General features: G+C 41.9%; 1 protein-coding gene across 1 annotated transcript in view; it reads left to right on the top strand.

Annotated features, from left to right (window-relative positions):
• Positions 1–1,061: 1,061 nt before the first annotated feature.
• Positions 1,062–17,139, top strand: part of nedd9 (neural precursor cell expressed, developmentally down-regulated 9) — a 36,577-nt gene continuing 20,499 nt past the window's right edge. The window contains exon 1 of the mRNA XM_040121795.1: positions 1,062–1,391. Within this exon, the coding sequence (XP_039977729.1) occupies positions 1,380–1,391 (12 nt within the window). The 5' untranslated portion in view covers positions 1,062–1,379. The remainder of the gene's footprint in view (positions 1,392–17,139) is intronic.

The following is a 17,139-nucleotide window of genomic DNA, read 5'->3' as shown; positions in this document are numbered from 1 at the left end:
GAGTATGATACAAAAATACTCATGGTTGAACTGCTAATAGCTAACTGGGCATGCTTTTAATGGTACCAGTATAATAGCTCCAAATCTTAGAGCATGATTATCTCCAAAACATGGATGGATTATTAGACAATGGGCCCCTGGGTACAAACATGTAAAAGGCCGCCTACACCTCATACACAACATGGAAGAAAAAACTTTGTGCTCATTTTGTGTCACTTTGTGGTCGTTTTGTATCTTCCTGCTGCGTCTTGTGGTTGTTTTGCGTTTCATTGTGTGTGTTTTGCATCTCTTTGCGGTTGTTTTACATCTTGTGGTTGTTTTGTGTTTCTATGTGGTTATTTTGAATTCCTCTGTGGTCATTCTGTGTCTGTTTGTGGTCATTTTGCAGCACTTTATGGTTATTTTGCATCTCCTTGGTTGATTTGAATCTGTTTGTAGTCGTCTTGCGTCTCTTTGTGCTCATTTTGCATCTCCCTGTGGTCATTTTGCGGCTTGTTGTGGTTGCTTTTCATGTGTTGGCAGCCATGTTGTGTCTCATCGGGGTACTTTTGTGTCTCTATGTGGTCATTTTGCATCGCTCTGTGGACATTTTGCATCTCTGTGGTTGTTTCGCATCTGTTTGTAGTCGTCTTGCGTCCTTTGTGGTTGTTTTCCTTCCCTGTGTGAACATTTTGTGTCCCTATTTGCTAATGTTATGTCTCTTTGTAGTAGTTTTGCGTCTCTTTCAGTAACATTTTTTGCGGTTGGGCCCCTGGGCCGTCCCTGTCACTCATCTCTGCAGCTAAGACAGAGAGCAATAACAACAGCTACAAAACCCATAAATATGAACTTTCATGTTGCGCTATCAGTTGACTTTTTATTTAATTAATTATTTATTTTATTTTTTTTGACATTACTGAATCACTGTTGAAAGAAAACAGCTTGATTTTATCCAGATAAACAGACATATGATTTAATCTGTTGTATTGTGTCAATTACGTCACTTTTGAAACAGAGAAGGGGGGGGGTGTTGAAGGGGGAGGAGGCGGGGCCAGAAGGTTTCTTTCGACCAATCAGCGGCTGCTTATGCAAATGCGCTGTAGAGGGTCAATGTGGTGGGGAGCAGTCTGATTAGAAGGAGTTAGAAAGCGGCGCTCCGGGTTCAGAGCGATTCCTTCTTGCGTGTTTCTCCGTCTACGAAGCTCTGGATGGCCGGTTAACCGCTCAGAGAAAAAAAAAGAAAAAAAAATCCACCCCCCCCCAGTCCCCCAGTCATTCAGATGTGTCGCTCTCTGGTGCGATAAAGCGGATATTTCTCACTCTTGCTGGAGTCACGGACAAGAAGAAGAAGAAGAAGGAGAAAAAGAAGAAGAAGAAGAAGCAGGAGCAGCAGCAGCAAGATGAAGTACAAAGTAAGTGAAACGGCGCAGGTTGGATCGCCACCGTCTGTCTCTCGTGTCATAATGTTCGCTGGAAACATGACAACAGGGCTGTTTTTGTCAGACAGGTCGACGTCGGTGCCGCGGTCGGGAAACTTTTCCCACTTTGTTTTAATGGCGGCAATTAACTTCTTAAAACGACTGCGTCCGGGTTCGTTTTAAAAATTAACTGGCCTAGAAAACGGCAAAAAAAAAAAAGGAGGAGGGAACTGCACTTATGAGAGACGGCAGGCCAACCGGAGGATGCTGTCACTTTTCTGCTCGGGTCCTTCGGGTCGATGTGTGAATGTTAGCTGGAGTGAGAGAGTGAACGTATCGTCTCTGTCTGTAGGGTGCATTAGATGCCACCTCAGGGGCGTAAAGAGGGTACGAATGCTACCAAAACCCTGCCCCTTTTAACCCCCCCCCCACCTTTAAAAAAAAAAAAGACGTCCTCAGGTGTTTTGTTTCGTCAGACCAACTGTCCCAAAACCCAAAGAGGTTCAGTTTGCTGTCATGTGTGAACAAAGAAAAGCGTTAGATCTGCACTCTGGAGAAGCTGGAACCGGCTGATGTTTGTTTGGTATTTTTGCTGGAAGAGAATGACCAGTGAGATGTAACCTTTTGTTTGGAAATTTGTTGTTTTTGTTTTTCTTTTAGCTGAGACTAGGGGTAGGAGATATTACATTATATGTAATACATCAATATCGACGTATGTGATATCAACTCAACTGAAAAAACGCTTTTTAAGTTCTTTTTTTATATCATCTAGTGAATTAAACATCTTGAAGATCAAATTGCTCAGTGAAGGCCTCAAATTACTACTAATTGTTTTCATATTGATTTAATCCACTGATCATTTTCTTGATTGACGGTTTGGCCTATCGAATTTTAGCCAGTGGTCAAAATGGCTCCCACAGAGGCAATTTTGAAATTAGATAATGTGTTTGTTTTTGTCCAACCAACACTACAAAATCCAAAGATAGTCAGTGTATTATAACATAAAATGGAGAGAGGCAGAAAATCCTCATAACAAGATGCTACACAAGAGATCAGTTTTTCAGTTGATCAACAAATCGACTAATCGACTAACCGTTGCAGCTCTAGTTATGTGTAGGTTGCGTTATGACAGAATTAAACTAAACCAAACTGCTGCTATATCACAGTAGGTGATTTTTATTTGCCATTTTTGCACACAAGTTTAGGTAAAATGAAAAGCTGATTAATTTCCCGTCCCTTCATTAACCAATTAATCGTTTCAGCTCTACACTTGATCGCACTGATGCAACAGTACAACCCAGTGCTGCTGCAAAGAGAGAAAGTTTCCACAGTATAAATGGTACATTTAAGTTTCCACAGCACAAACTGTATTGTCATATTTTCCACCTCTGGCTGAGATCATTTGACACTGTCACTTAAAAATGAATGATGCCCCCACAGAATCTCATTGATGCTCGGGTCCTGACTGGACCTCTGGAGCTCTCAGATTGCTCTTTACCTCAGCATGCAGCCAATCAGCGGCTCTGTTATATCTGTCCCTCTTTACTTCTGGGGGTTTATTTGGTGATGAGCAGCCCTTTGAGGTGGTACAGCTTGGTGGCGACTCGAATTGACGTTGGATGTGATTGAACTTGTGGCCCTGTAGTGGAAAAGGTTTACCTCCGTGGACCCTGGTTTTGTGAATGCCTCTAAGCTGTTAGCATTGTCTGGGGAACATTTCGCGAGAGAATTTGTGCCACAATTGCCAAATTGTCATCTCCCTCTTTTTCAGTTCATCATCAGCTTCATACACTTTGGTCTGAATTCTGCCTCACCATATTAGGGAAGCAAAAACTGTTCTCTCATGCAGAATTGTTTGGACGATTCAGGGGTTTTGAGGGCAGCAGTTGCATCTTTTAACTGGTTCTTTGAAGTTGGCTGGCTGACGTGTGAAGTTTCTGTTTGCCAGAGTTTTGGCTCGGACTCTGGACTTGACACAGCTCAAGCTGTAAGCTTTGTAATTTGGGTCTCTTTCCCTCAGCGCCTACTGGGCTCGGAGTCACTCTTCAGCAGGGTTTGGTTGTGATTGGAGGGCGTTCACACTGTGTATATGTGTCATGGTCCTAAATGACTCATTGTCCTGTTAAGTACAGAGTTCACAAATGGCGCAGGGCCAGTAGGCATAGCAAGGGTTTTAGGGAAGGAAGCAGCTTTGACTCGATCTCCATGGTCATTGTGTTCATCCCAAACAAGACGATCGATCAGTGGATGTTAATAGTGTCTTCAACACAAGCATTTCCAGGCTATTATCTCACCGTAGGGAGGAGATCTGTCCAGTATGCAACCTCTCTGACATAGAACTGTGTCTACACTTCTTTGTTTGTCTTTACCACATTCAGGCAAGATAGGAAGAGCATAGAAACCACGCAGCTGTTGCTCTTTGCTTGTGATAAACATACTGTATCTGCATTATGCAACACCGGCAGAGAAAAGGAGGGTGGCAGGCAGCGAGATGGAAGGTGTGAACTCAGGCAGCGTGTAAGGCCTCGTCATGGATAGAGGACACATTTTGCGTCACTGCTGGGTTTATCACGTTTCTTGCCACTCGCAGATCCTTGTTCAGAGCTGTTAAAGTTTGCCGTGTCAAAGTTTACGAGGTCGCCTCTGCTTTTTTTTCATGATCTCAGCTGCGATCAATCATTGATTTTTTTGAATTATTATATCACAGTGGAAATGTTTCAACAGAGGCTTGAAGAGATCGCCCCCGGCGGTGGCCGACCCGTCACATTTCCTGAGGTGAGCTGACCAGAGGCTGCCCTCCTCCTCCCTGACATCAGAGTTGGTTTCCAGCAGGTGTTCAGGTGTGAAGGCAGGGCTTCTCTTCTATAGGTCACCTAATGCGTATAATCTCCTCTGATGGGTCCGCACACGGGCGGATCTCTTGCAGTGTTGGTGAGGCCCAGGGATTTCTGAGGAGAGAGAGCAGGAAAGATAAAGAAAGAAGGAGATGATACTCGTAGTTTAAAGGAATAGTTTGACATTTTGGGAAATAGTCCTACTTGTTTTCTGGCAGAGAGAGGGTTGATAAGTCTGTACAAAAACTGAAATGTAAAAACGGTAATTTGCCATTTTGTGGGGGATTGTGTTGCAGTTTCCCTCTGTTTCCAGTCTTTGTGTTAAGCTAAGCTAACCGGCTACTGGCTGTAGCTTCACGTTTAACGTACAGACACGAGAGCGGTATTGGTCTTCTCGTCTAACTCTCTGCCAGGAAGCAAATTAGCTTGAAACGTTGCTGAATTTTTGAGCCGATGCTGACATCGTTACTTGCCTTGATGCAGATCCCTTTGATTTGTTTTGTTAAAGAATTGTGACCAAAATACACACTGAACAAATCTTGTCAGTGCTCTCTGGTTGACAAACTGAAATATCTTAAAACTCATTTGGCAGTTCTGTACAGAAATTTCTTGTCACTTAACGGACGATATATAAACCGATACCAATATATCTCCTGTAAGCTAGTACCGGGCCATTTATGAGTCTTGCTCTGAAGCACATTTCCCAGAATGTCAAACTGTTCCCTTGAAGTGTCGTCACACCAAAAAAAAAAAGCCTCTCACGTACATTCTTGTCCAGAGACTTCCACAACCTTTTAAGTCATTCCTTTGAAGCTGACGTAACTGTTGCATAAATAGCTTCACAACCACAGTGAGGAGTGATTAGGTGAACCCATACCCTGGCCAATATGTGTGTGTGTGTGTGTCTGTGTGTATGTTTTCCTCAGCGTTTCTTTTTTTATGGGTTCAGGTTCCAGGCACTGGTCCAAAAGCAAAGGGAGCTAGAGGAGAGCGGAGCAGACATTGTTCTGAGAGAGAGGAGGAGGAGGAGGAGGAGGAGGATCTGTGATGCTGAAAGGGCCTGTAGAAAATGAAAGGGAGAGGAAGTTGTGGGGGGAACGAGAGGGCAAACAGAGTTGGTTGAATTGTTGGGGGGGGGGGTTTGGGAGTTGGGAGGTCGGGGAGCGCCCCGTGAGAATGAGAGCAGTCCAGCCGATCGTGCATGGGAAGGTCGCTCAGAAGATGCACATGATTGTACCAAGGTGCCCCTTTACATTGTTAATGAGTCTGGCAGCGGGGCACACCGGGATCTTTTCCTTTCTGTGTTTGTGTGCATATTTGGTTGTGCAGGGGGATGGCATTGTGCAGAAAGACACATTTGTATTCCACTCACAAAAAGAGTTTATTCAGAGAAAAACAGAAAAACTCCTCTGTTTGTTTGCTTTTTCGAGAAAGCTCTTCAAGTTTTACACGTTTAAGCAGTGAGATGGATTTTCCGTGTGACTGTTTTCCAATCCACTGGCTCTCTATCTTGTAATATTTCGGAACACAGACCCTCTATTATTCCACTGCCTGCTAAAAAGTCACGGTATTATCATGCTGTGATGTCGAGTAGCTTGGGTTTTTTTTTTTCTGTACATCTTAGTGCTGAATTTCCTGGCCCTTTGCCCCGACTTCGCTCCTGTGCAAGATTTCCAGTGAGCGTGAAGGGCTTCTCCCCCAGCGAGAATGAATAGCGGCCCCTCCACCCCCTGCTGCGCCCTCGCACCGTGAGCCAGCCATTAACATTTGAAAACGGCCAGCGGGGAGACAGACTACATTGTGTGTTCATTTCAGCCAGAGAGAGAGAGACTACCCAACGTCAGCAACAATGCATATAATCATTTCCATGTCTGACCTTTAGCGGAAATAATTCTCGCCACTCCTCATCCTTCCCCTTGAGGAATGCCAACTATTTTTGCAGGGTCATCTCTGAAGTCGCGGTGAGCCTCTGTCAGCCTGGTTTGACCCCTTTGAAAGTCTGTCTGGAGGACTGTCAGCCAATAAACCGATTACTGCAGAGATGCTTTAGCTGGCTGACGATGCGATTTAGTCATGAACGAGCATCTCAGCATAGCTGAAGCAACTGAAGCTGTTAGATAATTGATTCATCATTACAGGCATTTTTCATGTAAAAATGCCAAATATTCTCTGGTTCCAGCTTCTCAAATGTGAGAATTTGCTGCTAATCTTTGTCATGTATCATAGTAAACCAAATATCTTTGGTTTACTACTATCTTTTGGTTTATCTTTTATCGTTGTACTGGACTGAATATTATCATCTTTTTAAAGGTAGACTTTGTGAATGAGCTGTTGTATTAAATTGCAATAGAGTTTACAGGTGTACCTAATAATGTGGCAACTGCATATATATATTTGGTTTGCCTGATTTCTTGTTTTTGCTTTCTGTTTGTGATATTCAGCATTTTCCTCACAGCAGCTCTGAGAGAACAGGTGTGAACTTGCTGCACTCACCTGTCGGTTGTTTGTGCAAAGAGCGGAGGCAAGATTGTTGTGGTTGATTGAAGCTTCTGTTGGTGGAGAAATTGGAATCTGGTCCTTTTTTTATTCAAGGTTTCTTTGTGTGATTGTTGGAAACCAATGGAAAATAGGCCAAAAATAAAATGAAAGAAGCCCTTCTAAGAAAAAGACACAAAAATCTGATGTTTACTGTTGACGTTTTAGATCCTTTCAGGCATTTTTTTCCATTAAAACCGTTTGTAGCTGCAAGAAATAATTCAACATGACGTCCCATGAAGAGCTGAAACATTTAAGTCATCCATCGTCTGAACTTTAACTGACAACTACTTTGATAATCAATTAATCATTTAAATCATTTTTTTAAACAAAAAAAATTCCAAATACTGTTTGGTTCCAGCTCCTCAAATGTAAATATTATCTGTTTTCTCTGTTTTGCTCACATTGAAAGTTGAATATCTTTGTATTTTGGACTTTCTGTCAGAGAAAATAAAATCTTTAAATACATCACCTTGGGTTTTGTGGGCTTTTCTAATATTTTATAGAGCAAACGATTAAGATGTTAATTAAAATAAATACTAAATGCCAAATGGAATCATATTGAAGACACTTATCTTGCAGCCCTACTCATCTCTTACTCACAAAAATAAAGAAATTACAAAAGTAGAAGCAGCGTTCTTTATCTGTAGATTTTTTACAACAGTATTAAAGTGTTAAAAAAGGAGTGGATCTTTCCTTCTAATAAACAAAAGAGTCTCCTTTTGTCTCAGATAGCCTTCATGTTTCAAAAGGAGATGATGGCAGCCTCAGTTGTTCGTGTTTTAGTGTCTGTGAGATCTTTGCATAGCGTGAAATCGGGGGGACATCGGAGTGAATCTCCATCTCATTGGCTATTCCTATATGTAAAACCATTCAATGTGGCCCCGCAGAGATACCATGAAACATATTTCACATCTCGGCTGATCCCCCTTGGAGGGATTAGCTCTCATCTCTGGGGGTTACCACAATGCACTCCTGTATCCTCGTTTGGCATCAGTGCCAGGCTTGGAAATAATCCACATTGCCTCTGCTCAGCCAAAAGTGAGCCCTTGTTGGCTGTGGTCCCATGAATACCGTCAATACTGTTGGGTTTTGTTTCTGATACTTTTTCGACCCCCGTAGGTGCAGTATATTGTCTTTTTAAGTCCGAGGTCAGCGCCAGCAGCCATACAAAGCCCCTTGAGCCAGCAAGGATTCATATACATTCAGCAGTGTGGACGCAAGCCAAAGTGGGTCTTCAGTTTGAGGGACAGTTTCTCTTCCTGCTGCTTCACACTGGCCCAGAATGACTTGGCAGAATGTGAGAGGCAACTTTGCACAATATGCTTCGCCCAGCAGCCCTTCCAGTTCACAGAATTCAATACACTTTTGAGAGAATATCTCCAGTGTGGCTTTCACGTCTAATTATAGGTTGTACTTGGCGTTCAGGACCAGAGCGAGGGAGTCCAAGATGGGAAATGATAAGACTAGGCCGGCCGTAGCCTGGATCTCTTTGGGGTTCTGCAGGAGGCAGGAAATGCTGCAGGCTAAGGAGTGGGACGGAAACACAGGAGGGTGTCATGTCAAGCTACCTTGTAGTTTATGTGACAGTTAAATAATAAAACAACTGTGATGAATGAGCAGAGTGAGGAGGAGCTGAAGGAGGATGGTCATTTTGCGCAAGAAGTTACTCGAAATCACTTCCTGTGAGTTTATGTGTAGGTGGCTGACAGCGGTGCAGTTGTGTCCAGCCCACGTTGTATTTCATCGTGACTTTTATTGCTGGAATTAGCCAAGGTTAATAAGCTTTAGTGTGTAATTCAATAGAAGCTAAGCCCACAGTCAGAACGGTGGAAACACTGTTGTAACTGACAAATATTAAAGGAATAGGCTTGAAAATAGGTTTGAAGTGTCATGATACCAACACAGTTACAAAACAATACTTGAGTTAACTTTGGGGACTATACGATACACATGACAAAATTAGGAGAAGGTAGGAAGTATTGTTTAAATGAGTTTTTTTTTTCTCTCTACAAAGTCTGTTGGATAATGTTACATTAAATGTTAAAAGTCTTCACTTATATAAACAGATGTAATAGTGTAACAGTGTTGCCATGGATTAAGTGAGTTACGCTGTGAGCCACAAGATGAGCCGCGCTTTTTTGTTGTTATTTAGCCCGTATTTGTTTATATTTTAGAAAATTCGGTGCGATGAATTTGCTATGAGCAGTCCCTGTTTGCTATGTACCCTTGGCTGTACTGACAACCATCACTGGATTACTTTGATACTGAAGAAAACTTAAAAATCTGATAATTATCAGGCAAGTTCTGTAATTCTAAGGAGCATCTTTTTCTGTGGTTTCTAATCATGTTTATGGAGGTTTATTTGCAATAGACATCAGACATATTGATATCCTGGAAAGTGCAAGTCACACTGAATCTAAAAATGTGTATCATATCTGTGTGTTCGTATTTAACTGAGTTATTATGCCTCAAATTTTTTAAAATAAAATGCTGTAGTCGGACGCTGAGTGGTTTAAGGAGCCTGCCCTAATTGCCTCCATGAGCTGCTGATGCAACTGTTGATCGTGGTGACAACTGGGCCAAACTACAATAATTAACTCCCTGGTGTTTTTACAACACCTGCATGCAGGTGTCCCTTTCACCTCATACAGTATCTTTGCCTCACCTCTCTCCCTCAGAACCTCCCTTACAGTCTAAAAAACATTTTTGTTGGTGGAAACCGCCCTGTTGGGACCAAAAACTAGTCCAATTATAACAACCCGCCCAAATCCATTTTTACCTTCCCTATTCTAGAAAAAGTAGCCCAAATGGGTCAAAAACTGTCCAATGTGGCGACACTTCCTGCGAGCAGTCACTACAGGAAGTCACCGATCTTCAATTTCTGAACTTTTCTGTTGTCAGCAGGCCTTTGTAGATTTTTATGGCTCACATTAGGGCTGATTTTTAACCATTTGGCCAATAAAACATCAGAAAATAATTTTTAAAAATTCCATCAAAATGTCCTAGAGCCCAAAGTTTTGGTAACAAATCACTTAATTTTGTCTGACCATCAGTCCAGAAACAGCAGTTATACAGGAACTGTGAAAAGAGCTGAGGTCAGATACCCACCATTTAAAAAAAAAAAAAAAAAAAAACAGCTCAGATTTACATAATTATTTTTGTTTTGTCTTCATGGAAACTCAACAGTGATTATGACTAAGTTTTTTTGTCACACAACTTCATTGACTAAACCAATACCTTATCTCTCAAACTGAGGTATTTGACATCTGTGATTTGTCACAGCTTGCAGTGTGGTTAGTTGCAAACATGGCACATCATATCCCGTTGAATAAACCGTTGCCATGCTGTTGCTGCTTAAGGGTGTGGGGTTTTTTTTTTTTTTTTTTCTTTTCCTTTTTTCTCTCCCAGTGCTGCAGCTCGTGAATCCCAAATGAGACATGATGAAGGTTGTGGGTGTCATGTTTACACTGAGGATACAATAGTCTTTTATCCAGTGCCACAGAATGAATGGAGCCTTGTCTATCAGTTTGGAGGAGCCTGATGTGCTGTGTCTTGGTATTTGTGGTTGAATGAAAACACAGAAATATGTACAATGAAACGACAATTAATCGCAAAACGAGAACAAATGATCAGTCCAATGCTGTGATCTCTGTTTGACAGTAACTATGAAATAACTGGTCAGAGGACCACAAGGCTAAAATAAGCTATTGATTGATTGATTACAGTCACAACTCTCTCCATGCGGCTGTAACTGTGGCGTAACTAAGTGTTGATCTACAGCTGCTTACGTAAGATATCAATCTTTGTGAAGCGACAGTGCGTGTGTTGGATCAAGTTCCCCTGTGTGCTGAGGGTTAAAATGAAAGCCCCGAACTTGTGACATGCGCCTTTTTCCACAAGACTTTCAGAAACAGAGGAGGTAAGGTTTCATCGAGCCTGCTGTGTAATTATGATAATACATGGCCACTGGCTGGGCTTATAAAGAGGCTGTAATCAGAGGGTCAACCTTCCTGAAAACTGTCCAGATGAAGAACTTACCATGCACCCTGAGCTTCGAACCGCTTCCCATGAGCCTTTCCTACCCAGCACCCCTTCACACGGCCCATTTATTTGAACTGGCTCTCACCCGCAGCAGGCCGCACTCCGAGGAACAGCTCGTATAAGGCATCGGGTCCTCATTATCGTCATTACCATAATTATTTTCTATATTTAACCATGTGAAATGAGGCCAAATGAGTGTGTATGAACCACCCCGGGACACGTGTTACAGTGGTACGGCCCTAATTTTCACACCAGCCCCGCTGCAGAGGTACTGCGCGACGGTCTCACGGTCGGAGTGTACCACTTTTTTTTTGGGAGCTGGTTGGGTTTGTTTGGGTTGAAAACATCCTCGTCTCTTTGAAAGCAGGTCGGCTCCTGTTGCTGTGGGGACGCGGGTTTCTGCTACGTGGTGTGGTTGTGTTTTTGGCCGCAGTAGCAGGGGAACTTGAGTATTTGTGAGCTTGTTCGGCCAAAGCCACCTTCATTATTATTAGATTGACGTGTACCCCAGAGAAGCAGAGCCAAAACCACCCAGAAGATCTCTTACTGAAAGCAAAGGTGGGGCCCTTTCACCAGGCGGTGAAGTTACATAAGGGTGCTTTTTATTTTTGGATTGGTCAGCGCAGGCTCTCCATACAAATGAGAGGACGTTTGTACTGTTTGTGTTCAGGCGAGACGCTGGTGGAAAAAAAAAAAGCCTTGTTGATGTAGAGGTGTGAGTCATACAGAGGGGATCAGAGTCGGTGGGGGGGGGGCTCAGACAGCTGGGTCTTCAGGCTGGATATCGTGCTCCAGGTGCAAATCTGGACAGCTCAGCTTTGCACGATTCTTCGCTTTCTAATGACAAAACCATGCAAAGCTGTGAGAGCTCTCTCAAACCCAGATGTTGCCAAGGGCAGTATGAGACCTGGGAGACCCCTGAGGAAAACACGCACGTGCGTTAGAGAGGTTCATGTCACAAACACAGGTTAAATGTCTTCCTGATCTGATCTGTTTTTCAGTAATTTGGCCAAAATTTGTTAAGCTTCATCTTTTAACCTCTGTTCATTCTGTGTCCAGCCTCTCGAATGAGAGGATCTTCTGTTTTTATCTGTTTTCTGTCACTAGTAAAGTTGAATATCTCTAAGTTTTGAACTGTAGGTCGGACAAACAAGACATTTGAAGACGTGACCTTGGACTCTTTGAAATAACTGTTTTTTGTTTTGTTTTTTTTTCTAATTTTTGATTTCATATTCCGGACACTAAGCTATTAATCAAAAAATAATAATCAGCAGATTAATTGATAATGAAAATAATTGTTAGTTGCAGCCCAAAGCACCTGAATATCTGAAAGCGCAAGTAAACCAGTCAACTGCAGTGACACCTTGTGCATTTTACTAATAATCTATACAATGATGGGTACTTGTGGGGCAAGTACAGAACATTCACATACTTCACATACAGGGAGGCAAAAAAAAAAAAATCACAATTATATAGAGGTGAAACAATTTGGTTAATAGATTTGTCAGCTGACAGAAAATTAATGGGCAACAATTTTAATAATTAATTATTTAAGGCACTTTTTTAAGCAAAAATTGAAAACAATCACAGGTTAAAACTTTTCAAATGTTAATATTTTGGGGCTTTCTCAGTCTTCTTTGGTAGTAAATGGTATATCTTTGGTTTCAAGACATTGTGTTGTGCAAATTTTTGATTAAGGCTGCAACTAACGATTACTCTCATTACTGATTAATCTACCAGTTGGGGATTAACCTTTTAGTCGGATGAATAAACAAGTAATGTACCAATAACTGAAGCTTTAAATCAGAACAAATGGTACAAGTAACGGGCAAATAACAGTCATGTGACTTGATCAGGTTAGAAAGAAATAAGGTGAAACTAGAAATAAAGAAATGAAGACACACATTAAGTGAAACCAGAGTACACTTTATGAGGAAAGTATATTTTAAAGGATAGTGAGTTAGTGAGTGATTGAGTTAGTCTATGAGGTTTTGCACAGGTTCATAAGGGCCTAAGAAGTGTGAAATATAGCAAAGGGCAAAATACCATAAATGTCATCTTGAGATAGAATCTTGTTTTCACCATCTAACCCCCTCGATACACCTCTGCCAACCTGTGTTGTTTTTTTCCTTTTGGTAAGATTCGAGGTAGGGACCAGAAACGCTACATATATGCAGGAGGAAGCAGCAGAATGACCTCGCTGACTTGTAACAGATAACTTCCTGGAAGCTCGCACTCATCTGTGGGTGAAGCAGAAGGGCCCCACCCACCCACCCCCCCAAAAACCCCCCGCCTGCCCGTCCACGTGCCCGCCCAATGACAAATGGCAAACATGTGTTTATAGGCAGATCAATGGCAAGTGATGGAGTCACCGTGTTGTGACTAACCAGTGTTTATACCAGAGATCTGACGCCCGGTTTAATAGTCAGTTTCACCTGCTCCAATTACAGAGGTGCAACGGACTGAGGCAAACAAAAACAAGATGACAGCAGCTGAGTCTTCCCCCTCTGCAGCACTTCAAAAAGATCTGCATGTAGCTGTTGGCCATTACAGCTAACAACCTGTTCGTTCGATATGATTAGAGGCGGTGTTTTGTGTTTCACATGACCCCTCAGATTTGTAATGTCACTCATTAGGTTTGAAACCTACTCTGGTTCACCTGTGACGCGCTCTTTATCACTCGAGGTGCTACGAATTTAAATCATCCAACCACAAGCCCAGCCCAAAAACAACGAAACTGCAGTGAGAAAAAGGTTAGATGTGTGTGAAAATGTGTCAAACTGCTCCCTTTTGGGATCTCTGCGGTCCCCAGACTCACCGCAACACATGATACTGTATGTGTTCATGTTTTTAGCCGGATTTTTTATTTTTATTTTTTTATTTTTATTTTTTCCTCACACTCAGACTGATGGAAGACTTCTGCAGAAGTCCAGATGTGGAGTAGTTTGCTCATTGACTGACGGTGATGATTACAGTGGTTAAAGTGCAGTTTGAGCCTCTTGTCAGGGTTGTGGGAATCCTAATTAAATTGTGGCTTCTCCATAGTGATTGCTGCAGCATTTAGCACCTAAACTTTAATGGAGCTACAACGATTAGTCATTTGTCTTTCCCACAGATCCCACGGCTGTATGTGTAGAACCTGCAATAGAAATTGCAAAATAAACCTTTTTTTTTTTTTTTCCTTCTGACGTTATTAAAAACCAACATGTAGCAAAATATTAAAGTAACTAACCGTTCCCTTTGTCACAGTCCAGGCTTGCACATTTTTTAGATGACGATGGAGAAATACAGAAATAACCATATTGTTACTACACTAAATGAGGAAATATTTCAATTGTAATATGAGCAAATCTATCTTCCTTTTGTTTCGTCATTCAAAGACAAAGAAATGTACAGTACGTTATCCTACACAGTGAGGTTACTTACGTTTGGGGTATTGTTAAGTACCTGCTAAACCTCTTATGAACTACATTAACAAAAAGCCAATTCCCTGGAAACCGTTGTTTTTTGGATGTATTTTCTGCATCTGTCGCTGTTTTGTCCATTAACACATTTTTCTGAAATTGCAGTGCGGTGAGGTTTTTACTGTCGACACCAACCAGACATATAGAACATATGAAAATCCTGTATTTACTGCACAAGTTTAGTCAATTTACATTTATTTGTAAGGGACCATGTGCAAAATTCATTAATTTCATACAATGACAAGAGATGTATCGTACCAGATTTAGCTACCAGCCAATTTCCATCTGGGCAGAAAAGGACTTCTTAAACATTAGTTTAAGAAGTTTTAAGTCATCAGATCAAAACCTTCTAATAAAATTAGGAAGATATTGAAAAGGAAGTGATTAAACAATGTTAGCTTAGTCTTTTGAACAGTTAAATAGAGCCTGGGGTCCCCAGGAAACCAAAGTAAAACATTACAGTGAAGGTACTGTTTGTCCTAAATTCAAGGATTAGTCTAAAATCTGCAGTGAAGCCTGTTAAAGCTTGAGTATGTTTGTGTGAATGTGTCGCTGAGCAGTTGACATTAGCAGAAACGTTCATCTCATGGTGGTTTAGGAGACGGATGATGGGTCACAGTTTCTCTCGCACTTCTTCTTCCACCAGCTTACATTTCTGCAAAACGTAGCGGGGCTGGAATCACCAGGTCTGCTCGAATGCAGGCGGTTTACTGTATCTATTTTATGTGTGTTGGGGCACTTGCAGTGGTTTGAGACTGTGTGCACGTGTTGTAGGTGAAACCGGCACACTTTGATTTTTGGCAGCTGGTGGAAGCGATCACTGTAGTCGGCAGAGACAAAGGAGCGGACGGAGGAGAGTGCTAGGTGCTGGTCACGTTTCTGTGGGGTGATTTAATTTCTCCTGAGCATCAAATACAAAGCAGGGAACCACAGCAGGACAATCAGATTTGTTCTTAAGTGGCACATACGGGTGTTTTTAAGAGCATTTATGACATTCATCCATTTTCTTGCAGTTCTCTCTTCGGTATGAAATTCACGTTCTAGTCATGTGCAGCCCTTCTTTTGTCTTATAATGCCTTAATCTGTGTAAACTGCAGAGCTGAAACCATCGACAGAAGAATAATCAACAGCTATGTTGATAATTGATTAGTCATGTGAGACATTATTCAAGCAAACATAAGTGAATCAGCGCCAAATATTCTCTTGATTCCAGCTTTTCTTTGTCACATATCACTGTAAACTAAATATTTTTGGGTATTTGGACTTTTGATGAGGTCACGTTTGGCTCTGTGACGTTTCACAGACAATTTCGATTAATCGATAATGAAAATGATCATTAGCTGCAGCCCTAATAATCTGAAATCTGAATATTCTGCTCGCCGTATCATCATCATCATCATCATCATCATCATTATCATCATCATCATGGCTGCCGATTTTTTTTTTAGATTTCGTGATTTTCTTATCATATTTCGACACGGCAGTTTACATATATTTCAGTAGTTTTTGGGACAAGCTTCTCACTCCGACAGCTGCCTCAGGGTTTTTATGCAGATCTCGGTCCGGTATAATCCTCCGTTGCGCCCGACACTGTAACATCACCTACTGTTGCTGTGATGTTCTCTAGTCCAATATCACCACGACAGTCACATCCATGTTGACCGCCTCTCATGGGTGCTTAGTGTTTTACCTCATGTCAGTCTACTCACTCTTTATTTCTGTCACGGTACAGTGCTGCTCTGATGACATGTTGTTGACAGCGGTGCTATTAATATTTTCTAACTGCTTTTTAGGTTTTTGTTTTTGTTTTTTTTGTGGATTTCTGAGACCAGGACTTGAAACTCAGTGGTGTGACACTATTTTTGTTTGTGACTGAAACTTACCCGTAAACAGAGCAGATCAGGAAGTCTTGTGTGGAAAGTTTGGGGGCGTCTATTATGATGATCCAAACTCACAAACAGGCAGGTGAAACGAGCAATTTCCGCCAAATATTTGCAGTTAAGGGAGTTTGGTGAATCCGACTCAGTATGAGCAAACGTCACAGAAAAAAGCGGGGATAGCTGAAGGACAAGAATACGAAAATGTTGTTGCATGAGGCCCATTGCTGGTCCCTCGTTTCTCAGAACAGAAATATTTAAATTATAGTTGTAGCTGCAGGAGTAATCGCAGTGATCGACGTTTTGTTTCCTCATTGATGCCTCTGCCATCACTGATCAGATTATTGGAAAACTACACATTAACAATAATAAAAGCAAATGGTAGGACTCAAGCTTAAGTAGCAGATGTCTAACTGGACTGGGTTATAAAGAAATAAGGTAAAGCAGAATCCAGTAGCAAAATACAAGAAATAAACACACAACTTCTGTAAAATCCTAAACATGATTTTTAACAATTAATGGATTATCAAAATAGTTGCTGATCAGTTCTCTGAAGATGGACTCACTGATTAACCGACTGATGGTGTCAGATCTAATTCAAAAGTTATTGATCAGACAGACAAGTTTCCTCATACATTCAAGCTCTAGTAAACAGCATTTTGTTTCCTCACGAGTGCCTCTGTCAGCCCTGAGCAAATAAACATCCGGGTCCGCTGCCATAGGGCAACGTTGACCTCCGGGGTCACAGCCAAACTTGTTGCAGCTAGTTTGTCAGTTGGTGTCGTGGTGGGCGGCGACACGGGTGTTTCTGGCTAATGGCACTGACAGTGTACTCAGACAATAGCCAGGGAGGCCAGGCCCGCAGTGGGAGATAACGATGTTACTAGCAGAGAGAGTTTCACATGGGAACTGTCTGAATCAGGCCAAGTAAGAAAGAGGAAGGCCAAAGAAGGTTCAAGAAAGCCTCAAACCCGAGGGGGCTTCCTGA

This window comes from Xiphias gladius, chromosome 24 (genome assembly GCF_016859285.1).
Source record: "Xiphias gladius isolate SHS-SW01 ecotype Sanya breed wild chromosome 24, ASM1685928v1, whole genome shotgun sequence".
In the NCBI taxonomy this organism is placed as follows: domain Eukaryota; kingdom Metazoa; phylum Chordata; class Actinopteri; order Istiophoriformes; family Xiphiidae; genus Xiphias; species Xiphias gladius.
The sequence above is the reverse complement of the archived record's forward strand: the minus strand, read 5'-3'. Positions and strand labels throughout refer to the sequence as shown.